Here is an 18,496-nt window from a genome sequence, read left to right as displayed (position 1 = left end):
GCTTTGAAGAGAGGTCCTTAGGGCTGTAGGAGGCCAAGGTGGTATTGTCAGGGAATGAAGTGAATAGATCATAGGCTAAGTGGAGAGGTACAACATTTCATTTGAACAGATATATGTCTCCGACAAAGCCAATGAAAACTCAAGCATCTAGGAGTGCCGTCACCTGAGCAACAGGGCTATCTTTGTGATAGTTTTTCATTTTCACTTTAAGATCTGGGCAAAGATCAGGGAGTAGATTATAGCATGTATCTCCCACTCTCAGCTGTATAAGGGATCTTGTGGGGAAGGTAGTTTGGAGGCCTGCTTTAGCTTCTTCCTCAGCCAGCTGAAAATTGTGTGGAACATAATGTCAGTACCATAATTAGGACTATGAGGACTGTGTCCAGAAGGGTGTCTCTGTATAGTGTAAAATGGTATAAAACCAATTAGTATCAACAGTTGTTGACAGTCTTCCTTTTAGATTGCGTCTTGATATTTTAGATGAGTTTTAGAATATTTTCTGTGTAGAGAAAAAGTGAGAAACAGGCAAGTGCATGCACAAAAGTGGTGGATGGAGTAGCCTCTTTGTGGTGCTGGGTTCACAGGTAGAAAGGGGCTTCAGGTGGTCACTTACTCCAACCTCCTTCTGTTCCCTTAAGTGAGGACTGGTGACAGCTGGACTTCCTTGACCAGCTACTGATTCTGAGGCCTGTCTATGACTTTGTGTGACCTATGAATATTCATTGTTTGTGATTAGCATAAATTGGCACACGAATGACTAGCAAGGATCACATCAATTTGCTCAGCAGTCAGTGTGCTGTTTTCTTCTCGGACACTTTATTTCTACTGTCAGATCACATGAGTATAAATATGCGGAAGGATGGTATTAGTTGATAGGTTCTGGATTTAACTAGAGTGCTGTGAACCTGCAGTAACTTCAGTGAAAGAAGGGCAGACACCAAAGTGAGATGAGACTCCATCTCAGGAGGAACATCTCAATAAGAACTTCCTTCTGCAAATAAGAGGATTTGAGGGCAATGGGGAAAAATCCTAGGTCATGAGGACTGTGCTCAGCCTGTTTCCTCCTCTTGCTGTTCTCTTTCTGCCAAATGTGCTTTTACTCCAAGCCAGGGGGACGAGTGAACAGGCTCTGTGCTGCAAAGTGTGTTGGCTTCTTGTTTCTTCTGTGGATATGGATGTCATGTGTGAAGTAATAATAGGAAAGTTCCTCTGCTGTCAGAGCTTTTGCTCATGTTCATTACTTTTCCCTAGTTTGTAGAGAAACTTGCCCATACTGGACTGCCTTCACAAACAGATGAATTTGAAATAATGGTGCATCTATGCTCACTCTCCTTTCCTCTAAGTCACACTGCTAGTGTTAACAGCTGCTTTACTGTCTTTCTTTCAATGGATGCTGTACATTTGATGACAGGTCTTAAAATAATGCTCTCATGGCTTGCATATATGGTGATCATGTTACATGTCAGCCTTCTGAAATATAAAACCCCGTGTGATTGCCAGGCAACATGGCAGAAACACACTCCTTGTGAAGGAGCCACATGGAACTGTGGCTCTCCAGGAGCCCAGCCTGGCTCAGCCTTTCTCCCAGTAACTTTTATTGATCAGGTGCACTGGAAGTTCATTCATCAGGTTTACAGGAACTGCCAGACTGAGATGGTTATAGTTACTGTGGCCTCTGCTTGAATGCAGATGTCCAGGCATCACTGGAACTCACAGTATAGTCTGTGTTATGTTTTGTTTTGGTTTTTTTTAAAAAAAAAGGCAGGGGTGAGAAAAAAAATCAAATGCCCGCCACTCTGAACCTGAGTACGAATCAGTTTTCTGCCATCAGAAAGACCAGTTCTCAATTTTGTAGCTTGGAAAGTAAAGACCATCTACCCCCCCTTATCACTTAACTAGATAAGTTTTGGTTTAAGGTCTTGCTGAGGTAATGGTTTCAGTGATTTGAGTATTAGTGAAGGGTGGCCTGAGCCACTGTCTGCCTTCTCACATGCCCAGAGTTAGTGTCATGAACAGAATGAAGAAATGGTACATTAAATAAGGTGGGATGGCAGCCTGAACTGAGGATGCCACTGAAATACATTGAGAAGGACCTTTTGACATCAAAGATTGGCTATCCTTATGTGGGGAAGTGAGGAAATGAAATGCTTTCTTTGAGCTCTGGTCAGCCTTCCTTTCTAGCAGCAGTAGGAGAGGGAATGCAGAAAGATTTGTGTCCTTTTAGAGAAAGATGGAAGATAAAGCGGCGTAAATCAAATGGACGATCTTGTCATTGAAGCTTTGAAACTTGCACTGCCTTTGGATATATTTCGTTTCCTCTAACGCTTAAATATGTATATATACAAAATGATAGTAAGGATGAGCTCAGTTTCACAGGGCCTCTAATCCAGGATTTGTTCTCATGTTCCCAGAGGCAAAAGGCAAATGCATTAAGCCATTTCAACACCTAATGTAGCCACAATCTCAGAATTATCTTTACAGTTCAGCTGTTTCATCAGCTGTTCACCAGTTTTTAATTCACTCTACAGAATTTAATCTCTATCACAGAAAGAAACCATAGTAGTATTGCTGTTACAATGCACCTACCCACAGTTCTATCCAAAAGGGAGTGCATGTTATTGGATTACTAAGGGGGAAAATTGCTTTGGCAATTCTTCAGATGTTTCTTTCAGAATATGTTAGCTCTTATTCCTTCCTAACTTGTCCTTTATTATGTTATCGTCTTTTCATATTCTTATTCCAAATCAACTCTGTGTCATTCCTGTGCCTTTTACAGTGTATCTAAATCAGTTTTCTCATTTTCTGGCTATAATCATCTCTTTAGTTGTTCCTTTCTACCTAGACATAGAGGACCTTGCTTTATTTCTTTCCCTTTTCTCTCGTTGTTATTCACCATGCCTCTGGTCACAGACTCAGAGAGCTGCTTTGTTCCGTGTGGTTCAGCCACCCTCGGATGTAGCATGTGGTTACAGCACATATGTGCTTGGGCAGCATGCAAGACTGGAGCTAGATTCAGTTTTGTAGTCAGAATAGAAGATATGGGAGCAGGCAGTACTTCAGCTATCAAGATCATGTGACACATTTTAAAGCATTGGCAATCTGGGGCACGTGTAACTGAGAATGGGAACAGCAGCAAATACATCCAAAGATATGCTTTCTTTTTGCAGAGACATGAGATATTCAGAAACAGCTTTCCTATATATTTTTCACATCCAATTTGTTCAGTGTTCCCTAATCCTTACCAAAATATTGCTAACAGTATGCTTTGTGGCCCATTTTAAGATGAGAAGTAATTACGAGAGATACTCTAAAATCACCCTATCTTGTACTTGACTTAGAAAAGACTACTTTGAAATGGAAGAAGTGTGCTTCTGACGTGTTTGAAATTGTATCTCGGTTAAAAAGTTGTGCTTCTGATGTCATTTCACTGGAGACAGTGGTGCAGAGGTAGAAAACAGCTGGTAACCTGCTTATCAAATTTCTATGTGTGAACAGCGCTGTGCAGATCACTGAAGCTGTATGTCCTTCAGCTTACTGAGCTCGTCTTGTGTTCTTCTCTACCAGGACGGTTTCACTCCTCTAGCTGTTGCACTGCAACAAGGGCACAACCAGGCAGTGGCCATCCTCCTGGAAAATGACACCAAGGGGAAAGTGAGATTACCAGCTCTGCATATTGCCGCTAGAAAAGATGACACCAAATCGGCGGCGCTCTTACTGCAGAACGACCATAATGCCGATGTGCAGTCCAAGGTAACATGATGCTGCTGCAGAGGTAACAGCCTAGTCATGCGGCTGAATGCCGATGGGCAACAAACTTTACTTCCTTTGTCTTAGTGGTTAAAGGTAATTTCTTCTGTGGGGAAAGACAAGTTGCTCGACCAGTATCACCACTAATATATCTACTTTTGCAGTGTTTAGCTACTCAGTAATTACAAACAACTCATTTTTCTGCTTTTTAGTTATACCTCCCATTTCCTTGGTAACCAGCTTTCTGTCATTATTTGTAAACCAGAAGACACTGAAATGGAAGCAGAATCACTGCTTCCTTATTAAATAGGATACTGGTTTATTGCCCATGGGAACAGAGGTTGTATTTAAAGTTAATGCATGCTTGAGTGGCTTTTCCCATAATTAACAGCATAACTCATTTCAAAAAGCAACATAGTTCTTAATTTTGTGGCCAGTCTTTAATATTGTTCCTCTTTTTCCCAAACCATGCTGCATCAGATGATGGTGAATAGGACGACTGAGGTACCGAGATCAAAAATTTTTAATTACTCTTTCTGTTACTTATAATTATTTTCTCTGCTCTGTGGCAATATTACTTTATTATTTAGCACTAAAAGTGAAGGTATGGCTCTTTTTCAATACATAGACGTTTGTAACTCAGCAAACCTATTTTATTCACCCTTTGTCTTAGAACTTATTTTTGAAAGTTGAAGTAAAGTTTTGAGAATTTACATCAGTTCAAAGAAGTCTGAAGCGAGTAATGGAGCTAAGAGGATAAAGATGCTTTTCTAGCTCAATTTCATTAATTATGAAAATGCACTCACTTGGCGTAACTAAGTTAAGGTGTCTGGCTCAGCCAGAAGAATGGTAAAATTAATTTTTCTTCTTTTACAATAATAAATATGATCAAGTCCTCTGAAGTAAAAACTTTTTCACAGTGTCTGCTTATTTTTAATATTATTCTTATTATGATCTTTTCAATAAAGTTTTGAAAAGTTCTTAAGGGATATCACATAATCAGAATTTACCTGCAGCACATCATATTACATTTCTCATACGGAATCTGGAGATACAACTCTCCAAGCACTTCTACTAAAAATCATGGGTCTGATTGGTTAGAACTGTGATTTCTTCCCTAAAGATCATTGTCACATTTAGGAAAAGCAATTATTTCCAAGAATGTGGTCATTATTTGAATGCCTGCTTTTAAATAATGGAGTTCCTCTGTTAGATGAAGGAATTAATTTTGAATGCATGCACCCATGTGAAAGTGGTTCACACTTGGAGTGTGCACACATGAGCAAGTTGCCTGGAGCTGCAGCTGACAATGTGAATGGAAAGGGTGACAGCTTCTCTCTGGCATCTGCCCATGGGCACGTTCTTCACTGTGGTCAATGTGAAAGGGTTACTGCTCCTTCACTGGCCCTTATGGTACTTTGCAATACCTTGCATTTGTCACCAGGCAAATGTGTTTGTGAGAAGGTAGCTGTTAATGCAATATGCATTAGGTCTGTAGCTTAATGTAATGTATTTGTGTGTGTAATATCCTCAGCAGACATTTGCCTGGTCATTTATCACAGCAACAAGAGGATGAGTTTTAATGAATGCTTGACTGTACTTTGACCAGGATCACCTGTGGGCTGACAAGGGAGTAAATGGAATTAGGGTAAAATAGTGGGCTGATTGCAGTATCTTTTGGCAATAAAGTTGATTTCAGAGTGCAACATCTGCCTACATTTCTTTATTCCATGAGTAGTTTAAAGTGATGATTTGTACACTGACAGAAATGAAACCTGGTTGAAAATATGTTATAGTCTAGAATCCAAAAGTATTTCTCTCTTTCTGTAACTAACAGTAAGATCTGACCAAATCAGTGTAAAGCTCTTCAGGGAAACCTCAGAAGCAAGTTCCTTTCTACTTGAATTACTTATGAGAAGACTAAAAGCTTGCTCTGTGTTCTAGTTTCTGAAAAATTAATTTCTTTTTATGTTGTTGTCAAGCAATTCTATATCTCATAGTTGGAGTGGGTTTCACCTAGTTTTCCAGAGGCAGTGAGTAAATTGTATTTTTTTCTGATGTAGAGATGGCAAAGCTTCTTCAGATCCTTTGAGATCCAAATTGTATATAAATAGTTATGATTCTTATACTATGCTACTAAGACATTTCTTATATACACCAAAATTCTTGGGTTACATATTGAATAACCACTGCTTTTTTTTTTTTTTTTTTAAAAAAAAAGAAGAAAATATGTTGTCAATATTTATAAGAGCAGTAAAATGAGAGTCCAGCAACTTTTGTGGTCATTTTATCCAGCAAACAAATGCAGCCCAAAAGACCCATGTTGCTTCCAAATTGTAATAAAGAAACTTCTTTTATTTTCTTTAAGAATGGCTAATATATTATTATTTTTTTATGATGAAAGCTACTCTTCTTACTGACCACTGATTCAGAAGACTGAATTGTAGAATGAAAGAATGAAGCACTTTTGATAACCTGTCATATGAGAACTGCACTTTCTGTCTGAAAAGCTGTGCTATATTATAAGTGACTTGGATAAAATTAACATGATACATTTGTTTGCCAGCAGCTTTTAAAATCAAGTTCTAGATAAGTTGATTATTTTGTATGAAACGATTTCTATAATAAGGGCTGTTTCCCTTTGTAGAGTGGCTTTACACCTTTGCACATAGCCGCGCACTATGGAAATGTCAATGTGGCAACACTTCTGCTAAACCGAGGAGCTGCAGTTGATTTTACAGCAAGGGTACGGGTAATTTTTTTCTCTTTTTAGTTGTAATGACCTAAAAAAGTGGGAGTGTTTCTTTGTGTAATCCTTAGTCAAGAGGAAGTGAGGAGCAAAGTAATGCTGTTATGTTCAAAGACGTCTTTTTTTCAGTAATTCTTAAAGATTAGCCTCCATGTGAGGCACCAGAGTCCTTGGGAGTTGAGTAGTGACGAGTATTCCCAGCTGAAGGAAGCAGGCTCCTTTGACTAGCTCCAGAAAGCTGATATTCTTATAATGTGTTAACTCACTTCAGCTTTTCTGTCAGTTAGACATACTCCAGAAATACACATAGGATTTTTTGGTTTGTTCAGTATTTACTATACTTCTCTGATATTTTCACATATAAGCATATTTTGAAAAAGTAACGTAAGTTATATTGCCATTATATAAATGAAACAATAGAAGTACTAATTAATCATGACTACTCTTCTGTGGTAAACAACTGCAGAGCTACCTAATGTTGTCTTTACTGTTGTACATTACACAGTTTGAAGTGTGGAATCTGGTGCCGTGAAAACCTCTGGTAATCTGTACCTCAGCATAGCTACCGGATCACAAGTTTTATGTTTAATTTTGCCAGATGTACTTTGGATTACTTTAGGCTTCTGCCTTTCAGACTGACTTCCTCCCGTTGCCAGTCTGGAATAGCTGCTAATATTACTTCTTTCCTCAGCCAAAGCGTTTGCAAGGACTTTCAGCCTAAACAGGACCTATTCCTTTATGCTATTGGCATTTCACTAAGAAGGTTTCTTTGTGCAGGAGCCGCGCATTTGTGTACTCTGTGTATGTTGCAGTGATTTAAATGCATCAGTGTTTTGTGAATATTGACTCATTGGGACTCTGATATATGTTTGTTTATTTGTCTGACTCTGGGACTGTGGTGTTTGCTGCTTTGGCAGATGCGCTTCTTCATTTATTAAAAAACTCCAAACAACGAATAAAGGTTCTTGCTTAGAAAGGAATTACTAACTCTAGCTTATATGGTGTGTGCCTAGCTCTGATGCTCAAGTACATTTTTGTTTTTTCTCTACAATGTCATGGTCTCATTTTTTGTGATCCAAACACAAATTCGCCACCATTATACACCTCCAAATCCATCATGCTCATTGTTTGTTCTTTTCATGGTGTAGAATGGAATCACCCCACTGCATGTGGCTTCCAAAAGGGGAAACACAAACATGGTGAAGCTCTTGTTGGATCGTGGAGGGCAGATCGATGCCAAAACCAGGGTGAGTCTTTCTGTTCCCTGAATATGATGTTGTCCCTTCTTGGGAATGGATTGGGATTTTTGCTTGCTTGTTTTTGTTTTGTTTTCTTTTGTTTTTTTTTTTTTCTGAGCCAGAGACTGGGAACACCAAGATTGATAGGTAGGAATTCAGCTTCAGTAATTGTGTCTTATTCTCTGTTCTCACAGTGAGACATTATATATGACTGTTATAAATGATTTTAAAAAAAAAAAAGTTCATCTGAACACAGCTCCAGAAATGTTAATCATTGCCTCTTCACAAGTGTACTCCTTTTAAAACTTGGACCAAACTGAAATCGTGACTCCAAAAAAAGTATTTTTGTACATTTTTTAAAAAACAGAACTCAGAATCATACCTTTTATTTTCAGATTGTAATTTGTCTTAATGTAGGCTGTTTTCTACAGTATCAGACTAAAGAATGGCAGGTATTGGTGACAGTAGGAGGCAAAAATACTATTTGCTTTAGTCTCCTGTATAACCTACCTACATCATAGAAGATAAAGCTGATGAAACTGATCTTTTTGAGGAAATAAGCCTGTTAGTAGGTCCAGCCTCACATGACATAAGAACACGCATGCTGCACAGCAATGGGAAGTGCAGGGTCTGGACTCAGCTAAGCCTTTCAGTTCCCCGACTCCTAAACGTCTGTTCCATTCATAGTATGCCTCATGAAAACCTCTATAGTGGGCTGGCAGTCATTTTTTATTGAAGAGTCAATACTGGGAACAAGTAATGTACTCTGTCCCAGCAGCCACTTACCTCTTTCTGAGACTAACTGTAGAGAATTAGATGATTCTCACTGGCTTCCTCCTCCCAGTTGTCCTGTTGAAATGCCACGCCAGTACTGTGCTCTTTATTTATGGGTGATTTTGCAGTTGTTCAGGACAAAAGAAAACCCCCTGAATTTACATGGGCAGGGTTAATTATTTCAAATGGGATTTTGGAGTCACCTAGGAAAATGTGGTCATTTATGCGAACTAAACTGCACAGGACTTGTTCTTGAAAGCTGCTGGTTTTTGAGCCCTAATCTGAAAAATTGTATCTCCAAGTAATAAGGGTGCTTTAGAACATAAAGTTTAGAGCTGGGTGTAAAAGTTGTTATTTCACAGAATCGTCTAGGTTGGAAAAGACATTGAAAATCATCCAGTCCAACCATTAACCTAACACTGACAGTTCCCAACTACACCAGATCCCTCAGTGCTATGTCGACCCGACTCTTAAACCCCTCCAGGGATGGGGACTCCACCACCTCCCTGGGCAGCCCATTCCAACACCCAACAACCCCTTCTGGAAACAAATGCTTCCTAATATCCAGTCTAAACCTTCCCTGGCACAGTTTGAGGCCATTACCTCTTGTTCTATTGCTTATTACTTGGCTAAAGAGACTCATCCCCAGCTCTCTGCAACCTCCTTTCAGGGAGCTGTAGAGGGCGATGAGGTCTCCCCTCAGCCTCCTCCAGACTAAACCCCCCCAGTTCCACCAGCCGCTCCCGGTACGACCTGTGCTCCAGACCCTGCACCAACTCCGTTGCCCTTCTCTGGACACGCTTGAGTCATTCAATGTCCTTTTTGTAGTGAGGGGCCCAAAACTGAACACAGGAATCGAGGGGCAGCCTCACCAGTGCCAAGTACAGGGGCAAGATCCCTTCCCTGTCCCTGCTGGCCACGCTATTGCTGACACAAGCCAGGATGCCATTGGCCTTCTTGGCCACCTGGGCACGCTGCTGGCTCCTGTTCAGCCAGCTGTCAATCAGCACCCCCAGGTCCCTCTCTGACTGGCAGCTCTCCAGCCACTCCTCCCCAAGCCTGTAGCGCTGCTGGGGGTTGTTGTGGCCCAAGGGCAGCCCCCGGCATTTGGCCTTATGGAAACTCCTCCAGTTGGCCTCAGCCCATGGCTCCAGCCTGTCCAGGTCTCTCTGCAGAGCCTCCCTACCCTCGAGCAGATCAACACTCCCACCCAACTTGGTGTCATCTGCAAACTGACTGAGGGTGCACTCGATCCCCTCGTCTAGATCATCAATAAAGATGTTAAACAGGAGTGGCCCCAACACCGAGCCCTGGGGGACACCACTCGTGACCGGCTGCCAACTGGATTTAACTCCGTTCACCACAACTCTTTGGGCCTGGCCATCCAGACAGTTTTTTTACCCAGCAAAGTGTGTGCCCATCCAAGCTGCAAGCAGCCAGTTTCGCTAGGAGAATGTTGTGGGAAACAGTGTCAAAGGCCTTACTAAAGTCAAGGTAGACAACATCCACAGCCTTTCCCTCATCCAATAAGCGGGTCACCCTGTTGTAGAAGGAGATCAGGTTTGTCAAGCAGGACCTGCCTTTCATAAACCCATGCTGACTGGGCCTAAGCATCTGGTTGTCCATTATATGACTTATAATGGCACCCAAGATGACCTGCTCCATGGCCTTCCCTGACACCAAGGTCAGACTGACAGGTCTGTAGTTTCCTGGATCGTCCTTTATGCATTTCTTGTAGATGGGTGTCACGTTTGCCACCCTCCAGTCCAATGGGACCTCCCCAGTTAGCCATGACTTCAGGTAAATTATCGAAAGTGGCCTGGCGAGCACATCTGCCAACTCTTTCAGCACCCTTGGGTGTAACCCATCTGGTTCCACAGACCTGTGTGCATCCAAGTGGTGTAGCAGGTCTCTGACCACCTCCTCTTCAGCTGTGCTGACCTCAAGCTGCTTCCCCTCCCCATCTCCCAGCTCATGAAGCTGAGTGTCCAGGGAACAGCCAGTTCCACTGCTAAAGACTGAGGCAAAGTAGGCATTGAGCACCTCAGCCTTTTCCTCATCCTTAGTTACCATGTTCCCCTCTGCATCCAGTAAAGGAGGAAGATTTTCCCTAATCCTTCTTTTCTGTTAATGAATTTATGGAAACATTTTTTTTATTATCCTTAACAGCTGTGGCCAAGTTGAACTCTAGCTGTGCTTTGGCTCTCTTGATGTTCTCCCCGCATAGCTTCACTACATCTTCATAGTCTTCATGAGAGACCTGGCCCCTCTTCCAAAGGCAATAGATTCTCCTTTTGTTCTTGAGATCCAGCCAAAGGTCCCTGTTTAGCCAGGCCAGTCTCCTTCCCTGCCTGCTTGTTTTTCAGCACACGGGAACAGCCTGCTCCTGTGCCTTTAAGACTTCTCTCTTGAAGTATGTCCAGCCTTCCTGGACTCCCGTATCCTTCAGGGCAGCCTCCCAAGGGATTTTGTTCATCAGTCTTTTGAACAGGTCAAAGTTTGCCCTCCAGAAGTCTAAGGTGGCTGTTTTACTAACCCCTCTCTTTGTTTCTCCAAGGATCGAAAACTCAATCATCTCATGGTCACTGCACCCTAGACAGCCCCAAACCTTTACCTCCCCCACAAGCTCTTCCCTCTTCACAAGCAGCAGGTCCAGAAGGCACCTTCCCTGGTCGGCTCACTCACCAGCTGTGTGAGGAAGTTATCCTCCACACATTCCAGGAACCTCCTGGATTGTTCCCTCTCTGCTGTGTTGTGATCCCAGCAGATACCCAGGAGGTTAAAGTCCCCCACAAGAGCAATGGCAAGTGGCCACGAGATTTCTCCCAACTGTTTATAGAAAGCTTCCTCCACCTCAACTGCTTTGGTTGGGGGGGTCTATAGCAGACCCCCACAGCAAGATCTGCTCTACTGGTCCTTAACCTAATCCAAACTCTCTCAACCCCATTATCACTATACTTGAATTCAGAGCTGTCATAACAGTTTCTCACATACAGGGCCACTCCACCACCTCTCTCTCCTTCCCTGTCTATCCCTCCTGAAGAGCTTGTAGCATTGATTGCATTGTGTGCGGCGTCCCACCACGTTTCTGTTAATAAGGTAGAAAGGTAGGAGAAGGTAAAGGATATTGCAATCAATTACCTTTGTGGTTGATTCAACCTCTGCAGTTACTTTGATATTAATTACATCAACCATTTGCTGCTTCATAAACTAAGAAGACAGTTGTGATTATCCTTTTAACTTTCTATGTGATTATGATTATGATTTCTGATTATTTACAAAATGATGTCTCCTTGCTCTTTTCTTCTACTGATGATGGAAAATGCTGCCTCTCATGAAAGCCTGCAGTAAATCATCCCTGGTCAAATCTTCCATAATAAGTGTCTAAAATTTCATGGTAAAGAAGCATGAAATGGTAATAATATGATGCAGTCAGGATATTCCACATACTCATAAGCACCATAGTTGTACAGAAAGGGTTCATTTGGCCTGTGGAATGACAGTATTGAATTAACCTATTTCCTGTTCAGTATTTAGATACTTGTTTTAGACAAGTTGTCAGAGATGATTGTAGAAGACATCCTGGATTTTAAGAGGTCAAGGTATATTCCCTTCCCCGTTCACCCACGAAGATTGACGTGCAGTTGTGAATGAACCTGAAAGAACAGGACTTTGCCCAGTGTAGGTGGAAGGTGCTAATTTTAATTTTCTCATTGTCTTGGCTTCCTGCCCTTTGTCAGCTGCTACATTAGCTCAGAAGCTGTCACCACAAAGATATCAGTGAAAACCAGTAGCGATATCCTAGAGTATACATACCCCAGTTTGCACAGGCTCAGCAGCTTCCTCTTGCTTTCATCTTCTGCCTTCTCCCTGCTCAGAGGCACATGGTGGTGGTTGGCTGCATGTACTTCACAGTGGGGAAGATTCCAGAGCTTTGGTTTTGCTGTCAGTGTCTCTGTGGCATGATCTTGTCTTCATGCCAGGTGTTTATATCGTCTCAGTGTCTTTTTCTTTCCCCTTTGCTTTGTCCGCATGCCTTGTGTGCTATGCTATGGCCGTGAGTATGTAGGGTGTTGAAGAGGTAGGTTGTGTGTTGCATGCCATGCATACATGTGTTTTGTACCTTAAAGGACAGACTTCCGCCTCCTCCACCTCGGTACTAACATGCTTGCCTTTCCATACTCGCCTTTTCGCTTCTTATGAGGAACACCTGCTTTTTTCCAGTAGGTCAGATTCACTGAAAAACAGTAGAATTAAATGTACTAGGATATTTCATCGCTGGATAGCTTGGGCTTTTATTCTTGGTCTCCATACTGCATCAAAATAAGCTCTTTGGTTAAAAAAGTGTTCATTGCTTTCATTCAGTTTATTTTTAACTTGCTTTATTACATGACATCTGATGATGCATAAATTAAGATGCAGAAACTTATTTTTACAGATTTTAGATGAGCCTCAATACTTTAATTTTGAAGTGTTAATATATGAAATCTTTTTATGTTTGAAAATATCCCATTGGAATAATCCATTAGGAGCCCCTGTATTGTCCAAAAAAGAAAAAAAAATAAATAAATTCAAATGTATGTTCTTCAAAGGAAGTAAATTATGCATGTGTCCTACTCTTCCACAGTTAATGTTGCATGTCAGAGGAAAGCCTTGCTTACTGCAGGAATTACATATTTTTATTTTCTATATGTTTAAAACCATATTTGCTGAAACTTTATGGCATTTCTCACTAGAGTATAAGGATGTAGACTTGCTAGTAAATCTGCTTGCTACAGTTATAAATTTTAAAATAATATTTTACTTAAATTTTTTTGGCAAGCTACACCATTTTTCTGAACTAACTACTAAATAAGTTTCTAAAATGGGGAATTTAATTTCTCTTTTATATTCTATCTAAAGCAAAAATGTAAACTCCATTCTCAGTGATATTAATAGGAGAGTTTTATTAGAACTGTCTTTATATCTATGTTTGTGGTACTTATATTTACATACAAGCCTTATCTGGAGTTTTGTTTGCTAAATAATTAACAGGTAAAATTTCTTATGCTAAAATATTTCATATTTAAAATCTTAGTCAAACCTATATTCTCTACAATTTTACCCGAATAAGAACTTCAGTGACATATGTTTGTTTAAAAATTTAAAATGTAGCTAAACTTATGACCTGTACAACTTATGGTGGTAGACCAGTGGAGTTCAGTTTCAGAAGGAATTGTGCAGACTGTGGCTAGGAATCTGCACAGAAACTTGTTCTCTAAAAGATGGTGGAAGGTTCAATTTATGATTAAATTGATGTCATGTGGTCAAGAATATCGTGGCGATTATCAGCTCTCACATTGAGAGCAGGAAAACATTTACAGCCTTCCTGAAACATAGTAATGATTATTACAGAAAGAATTATTGGGAGCATTTAAAAGCAGAGCAATTTCAGCATGGCCTATATATATATATATATATGTTTCTATTAAAAAATAATTCCGATATAATGAAATAGTAGCAGTAAAGATATGTGGGATATTGAAATGTTACTATTAGAGGGGTTTAGGAGTATTCTTTATGAATGCAGTTTTTGTCATATCTTTGTTTTTATCATCTCTCTACAGATTGTATAGTAAAAAAAAGAACAAGAATGTAAGGCTTTTTTAGTTTTTGTATGCTTTTTTGCTTTTAAGATAGTGTTATTCACAAGCCTTTCTCACCTTACTGGTTTTTCCATTTCTACCTTAGAAGAAGGGGGAGGAACACATTCACCTGTCTCAAATGCTGAAGTTGACACACATTTTGTGTTTTTTCTATTGAATCTTGCCAACATTGAAATGAAATTTTTCTTGCTCTGGGACTTTCCTTTAGACTCCTCTTGCAGGCTCTTGTCCAAAATATTTACAGTTGAAAAAAATCCCTGGAATGAATCAGAGCATCTAGTCTTGGAATGGAAAGCTTATTGTGTGGGAAAGTAAACACGTTGTGTGCTTGGAGCGTGGCAGCTGGAGCTGGAGAGGAGAGTAGATGTGATAATGGTGGGGAGAAAGTCTGGTATGCCATTTGGGTTGGAGAAGGGCCACAGAAAAGAAAGGAGGCTCAGCTGGAGCTGAAAGAAATGGAAGGTCAGTCACAGAGATGTATGATACCAATGGGAAAAGAAAAGGAAGGAAGCTGTGAGGGTTGGAACTCAGATTTTTTTTTTTTTTTGGGGGTGGTGGTGGTGTGTGTGTGGAGTTTTTTGTTATGATTGTGATTCAGACACCCCATAACACTCGTTCTGGGAACCTATTGAGATTTATTTATAATAATGTCTCCTTTTGTATATATGCATCCTTACAAAATAGGCACTGCTTTGCTATTTCCTCATGGTAGTAGGTTTCCTACCATAAAGCCATTGTAGCAGGATCCTGCCCTGTCTTGGTGCTATGCTGTGTTTACGGCGCCTTTTCCTGCAGTAAAGCTGTTGTGACATTTTCTCCTAGTCTTCACATGTGCGCAGAGCACTAATAATTCATTGGCAGTGTTTGCCATTCCTAAAGCAATGTAGGATTATAAATATCTAATCACAATGCAGATATTTGGTGTAAAAAATTTAGTGGATTCATACAATGTTTACAAGGCAGTGGGAAAGGGATGTTGTACAGGTTATCTAAGCCAGCTAGATAGATAGTGACTGTTATTTAGAATTATTTAAGTTAATATCTCATTATTCAAGCAAATGCATGGTATATTTTTTGCTGTATTTTTAAAGTTTGTACTTTGAATGACGGACCTGGAGGAATACTTCAGAGCGTGTTTAATTAGGCCAAGATTCTGAGAGCTTAGAGCAAGATGGACACTTGCCTCATTCATTTTTAAAGAGATGAGGTTTAGAAGTAATGAAAAATGAACAAATGAAAAGGACTTTATTTTTTTGAGAAAAATTAGACAATTTTGCATGTCTAACATACAAAATGCTAAAATTTTGTTTCACCTGTATAAAATGAGAATAATGCAGTTGCAGTTTAGAAAAATTCTTTGATAATTTGGCTTTTGTTCATGTGCTATCATCAGTCTTCGTCTGAAGGAGCACTGAATGAGCACAACTGTCCTTCTTTTAAGATGCTGCCCATGTAATTTCCCATTAAGAATCTCTCGTAAGCACAGCTTCCTTTTTTCTCGGTTTCTCTGGTAAGCTCAAGTCAAGCATTTTAATCACTGTGAAATGACCCAATAATTTATCTTCCTGAGCCTTGCAGTTAGGAGTCATGCACAGAATTCAGAATTAATTTTGCAGGTTAAAAAATGACCAGTGATTGATTTTTCAAGAAAAAAAAGCACAAAATTTTACCTTCCATTCTGAGAGCTATTTAAGAGGAAATTAGGAATGATGGAATTTCATAGCTTCCATACATTTAGAGAGGATTGTAGTGTCCCCGCTGTTGGTTGCATTGAAAAGCATGAGCTGGGAGAGTACCACATGTGGGAACAACTGAACACCAGGTACAGGATGTCATTTGGAAGATGAAAACGTTTAACTTGCTATTATGAACTATTTGGGATGAGGAGATAAGTATTTATCTTCTTAAAACATAAAACTGCTGGATTTCTTGTCTCTCAGCATGGCAGCCTTTGATTTATGGGATAACCATTATCTGTGCTTGAAAGCCTGTGTCTCTTACCCAGTGTTGTATGTCCTGTCAAATGATGCGTTTGGTATTTTGGTCAGCATGTGTTCTTCAGTTTACATGGTGTACCAATTAGCAATGGAATGATTAAAAACGTACACAGGCAAACTCCTGCAATAGATTTCAGAGCACTGAGGTTCATTGCAAATAGATAACGGTGCAAAAGAGGCCTAATTTGGTGCACCAGTGTGTCTCCTGATGTTGTCTAATGTCAGTTTGTCCTCATTGTCTTGTGTACCAATTCTTCTACTGCAACAGCCTTTTCTTTGCAATTTCTATCATCTCTGAAGAAAACATATAAGCGAAAACAGAATTTAAGGTATTAAATAGAATAATTAAAAAATATACATGCTGTCTTCCCCAGGGCAGAAAGAGGTAAGAGAAGGAGGTTACATGGGAAGGCTGCAAAGCATATTGCTTCACTCATCAATTGGAAGGTGCACAGATAGTAAACGTTGATGCATTTATAGAAGCTGTGACAAGGTAGAATAGGATAGGTAGCAAATTTTTATCTCTACTTTTAGAGGAAATTATAGATAAGAACAGGGGAGAAAGAATACTTTTAAATGGCTTAGTTCTTATTTTTGTTTTAAGCTAGACTTTCTTTTGGAGTTGGTGTGTTTCTTAGCTTGTACTTTTCTTGTTTTTTCTCCCTCTGAAGATTTGTCATGTTTTTTTCAAGAGTTCATGCAACTCTACCTTTCTTTTGCTGTTCTATTAAATAGAATAATATCAAAGTCACTATGCAGATAGGGAAAGTAAACCTTCCACATTGGTTAAAAATCTAGACCACAAAAGGCCAGAAACTGGAAAGAAATACCAAATAAATACCTTTCCTAGAAATAAGTTTGGTATATATTCTCACCTTAGTAATGCTAAGGAGACTTATGTGTATGAATTCCTCTGGCAGTGAGATGAAAAGTGTACCTCAGTTGTGCATATAAAGACTTGATTTAGGGGACTCTCAGTGCAGAAAAAGCCCACAGATAAACTAGTTACACCCAATTGCTTTACACTGACCCAACTGCCAGGTGCCGAACAGCCTTGAATTCTGTTTGTGCCTTTGATCTTGGATCTGTTGAGTTTCATTGCAAAGCTCCCATGGGATTTAGTGATACCTCTGCCTCTGAGACAGTGAGTGTCAAGGTGGACCTAACCCCTTCACATGTTTCTGAAAAATCTCTGTAAACAGCAGTTAAGTAAGGGAGAAAAATTCCTCCCTGCAGACTTCAGTTCCTCACTGCAGTGGCAGTGTCACTTCGTCGCACTGTTAACTCGGAAAGGTGCTCTGTGCTGTTGAAACTGAGGATGAGACAGGATCTACTTCTTGGAACTACCTTTTGTAGAGTGTTACCAGGCTGTGTTTGCATAGCCAGAATGATGTTGCAATTGCAATGGCACTGTGCAGACTAGAGCTACTTTTAAATTAAAAATGTTAGTACTAGAAGTAAAAATATAGTGATACAGACTTCCTCCAAACTCCAGCAAGGCAAACAGTGTATCTGTGTATGAAGCAGGGTCACTGACTCATGCTTAAGGCCATGTTTTTTCATTTTTGCTACTTTTTTAACCTCGAAGTTATAAATCTCAAACCAGTACGTTTATCTTTTAATCATGCTGTTACTGGATTCTTCAGAAAGCAACCTAGAATAATGTCATCTACCTCATGTAAGATGAGCAATGAGTCTCAAAGGGAGAAGGCTTTTCTTGTGATTAAAAACTATTACCATTTTACTTTTATAAACCTGTCCCTGTTGAATGAGTATTGAGAACTTCTCTGAGTGCATGCTTGAACAATATTGCGATCTAATGAGATGAAAACTTGGGTTTCTATATTTTACACATTTTATTTTTTCTGTTATTCAGCATTAATATTCTTTTGAAACCATTTTTCTTGCCTCATATTTCCTGTATTTTTCTGCATAAAGTCCAAACTGCAGCAGAATTACCTAGAATGCATTCTTCTATCCAAATGTTTCACCGCCACATCTTTTGCTACCACTGCTGTGATTATTACTGAGTAGCCTGAGCAAGTCTTTTGATATAGGATGGTGTTCTGCAGTGGAAAAAATGTTGTGGAGTTTGGTGGTCTCACAGCAATTTTAGCAAAGAATTGTTTTCAGAAATGAAAGGTTTTGTTCTGTTTGTTACTCTCATTCACTTTTTCTCTGTTTTACAATATTCTTTCTCCTGATGCCTGTATAAAATCCTCAGATGAATTCTAGAGTAAATTTTCTAGTACGCACATTTCTTGTTTCATCCCTGCATCAAAAGCAATCTGAAGGACAAGGGTTGATTAATGGAGCATCCTTGGCCCAGCAGACATTATCCAGGGA

General features: G+C 39.9%; 1 protein-coding gene across 17 annotated transcripts in view; it reads left to right on the top strand.

The window, feature by feature from the left end:
* Positions 1-18,496, top strand: part of ANK2 (ankyrin 2) — a 253,472-nt gene that overhangs the window by 125,116 nt on the left and 109,860 nt on the right. For 14 of the 17 annotated variants that reach the window (XM_074905236.1, XM_074905230.1, XM_074905229.1 and 11 more), the window contains 4 exons: positions 3,565-3,750; positions 4,228-4,251; positions 6,395-6,493; positions 7,645-7,743. In XM_074905236.1, the coding sequence (XP_074761337.1) occupies positions 3,565-3,750; positions 4,228-4,251; positions 6,395-6,493; positions 7,645-7,743 (408 nt within the window). The remainder of the gene's footprint in view (positions 1-3,564; positions 3,751-4,227; positions 4,252-6,394; positions 6,494-7,644; positions 7,744-18,496) is intronic. The other 3 variants (XM_074905237.1, XM_074905233.1, XM_074905235.1) reach the window with 1 other exon arrangement.

This window comes from Athene noctua, chromosome 4 (genome assembly GCF_965140245.1).
Source record: "Athene noctua chromosome 4, bAthNoc1.hap1.1, whole genome shotgun sequence".
Classification (NCBI taxonomy): domain Eukaryota; kingdom Metazoa; phylum Chordata; class Aves; order Strigiformes; family Strigidae; genus Athene; species Athene noctua.
Note: the sequence above shows the minus strand (reverse complement) of the source record. Positions and strands in the feature narration are given on the sequence as shown.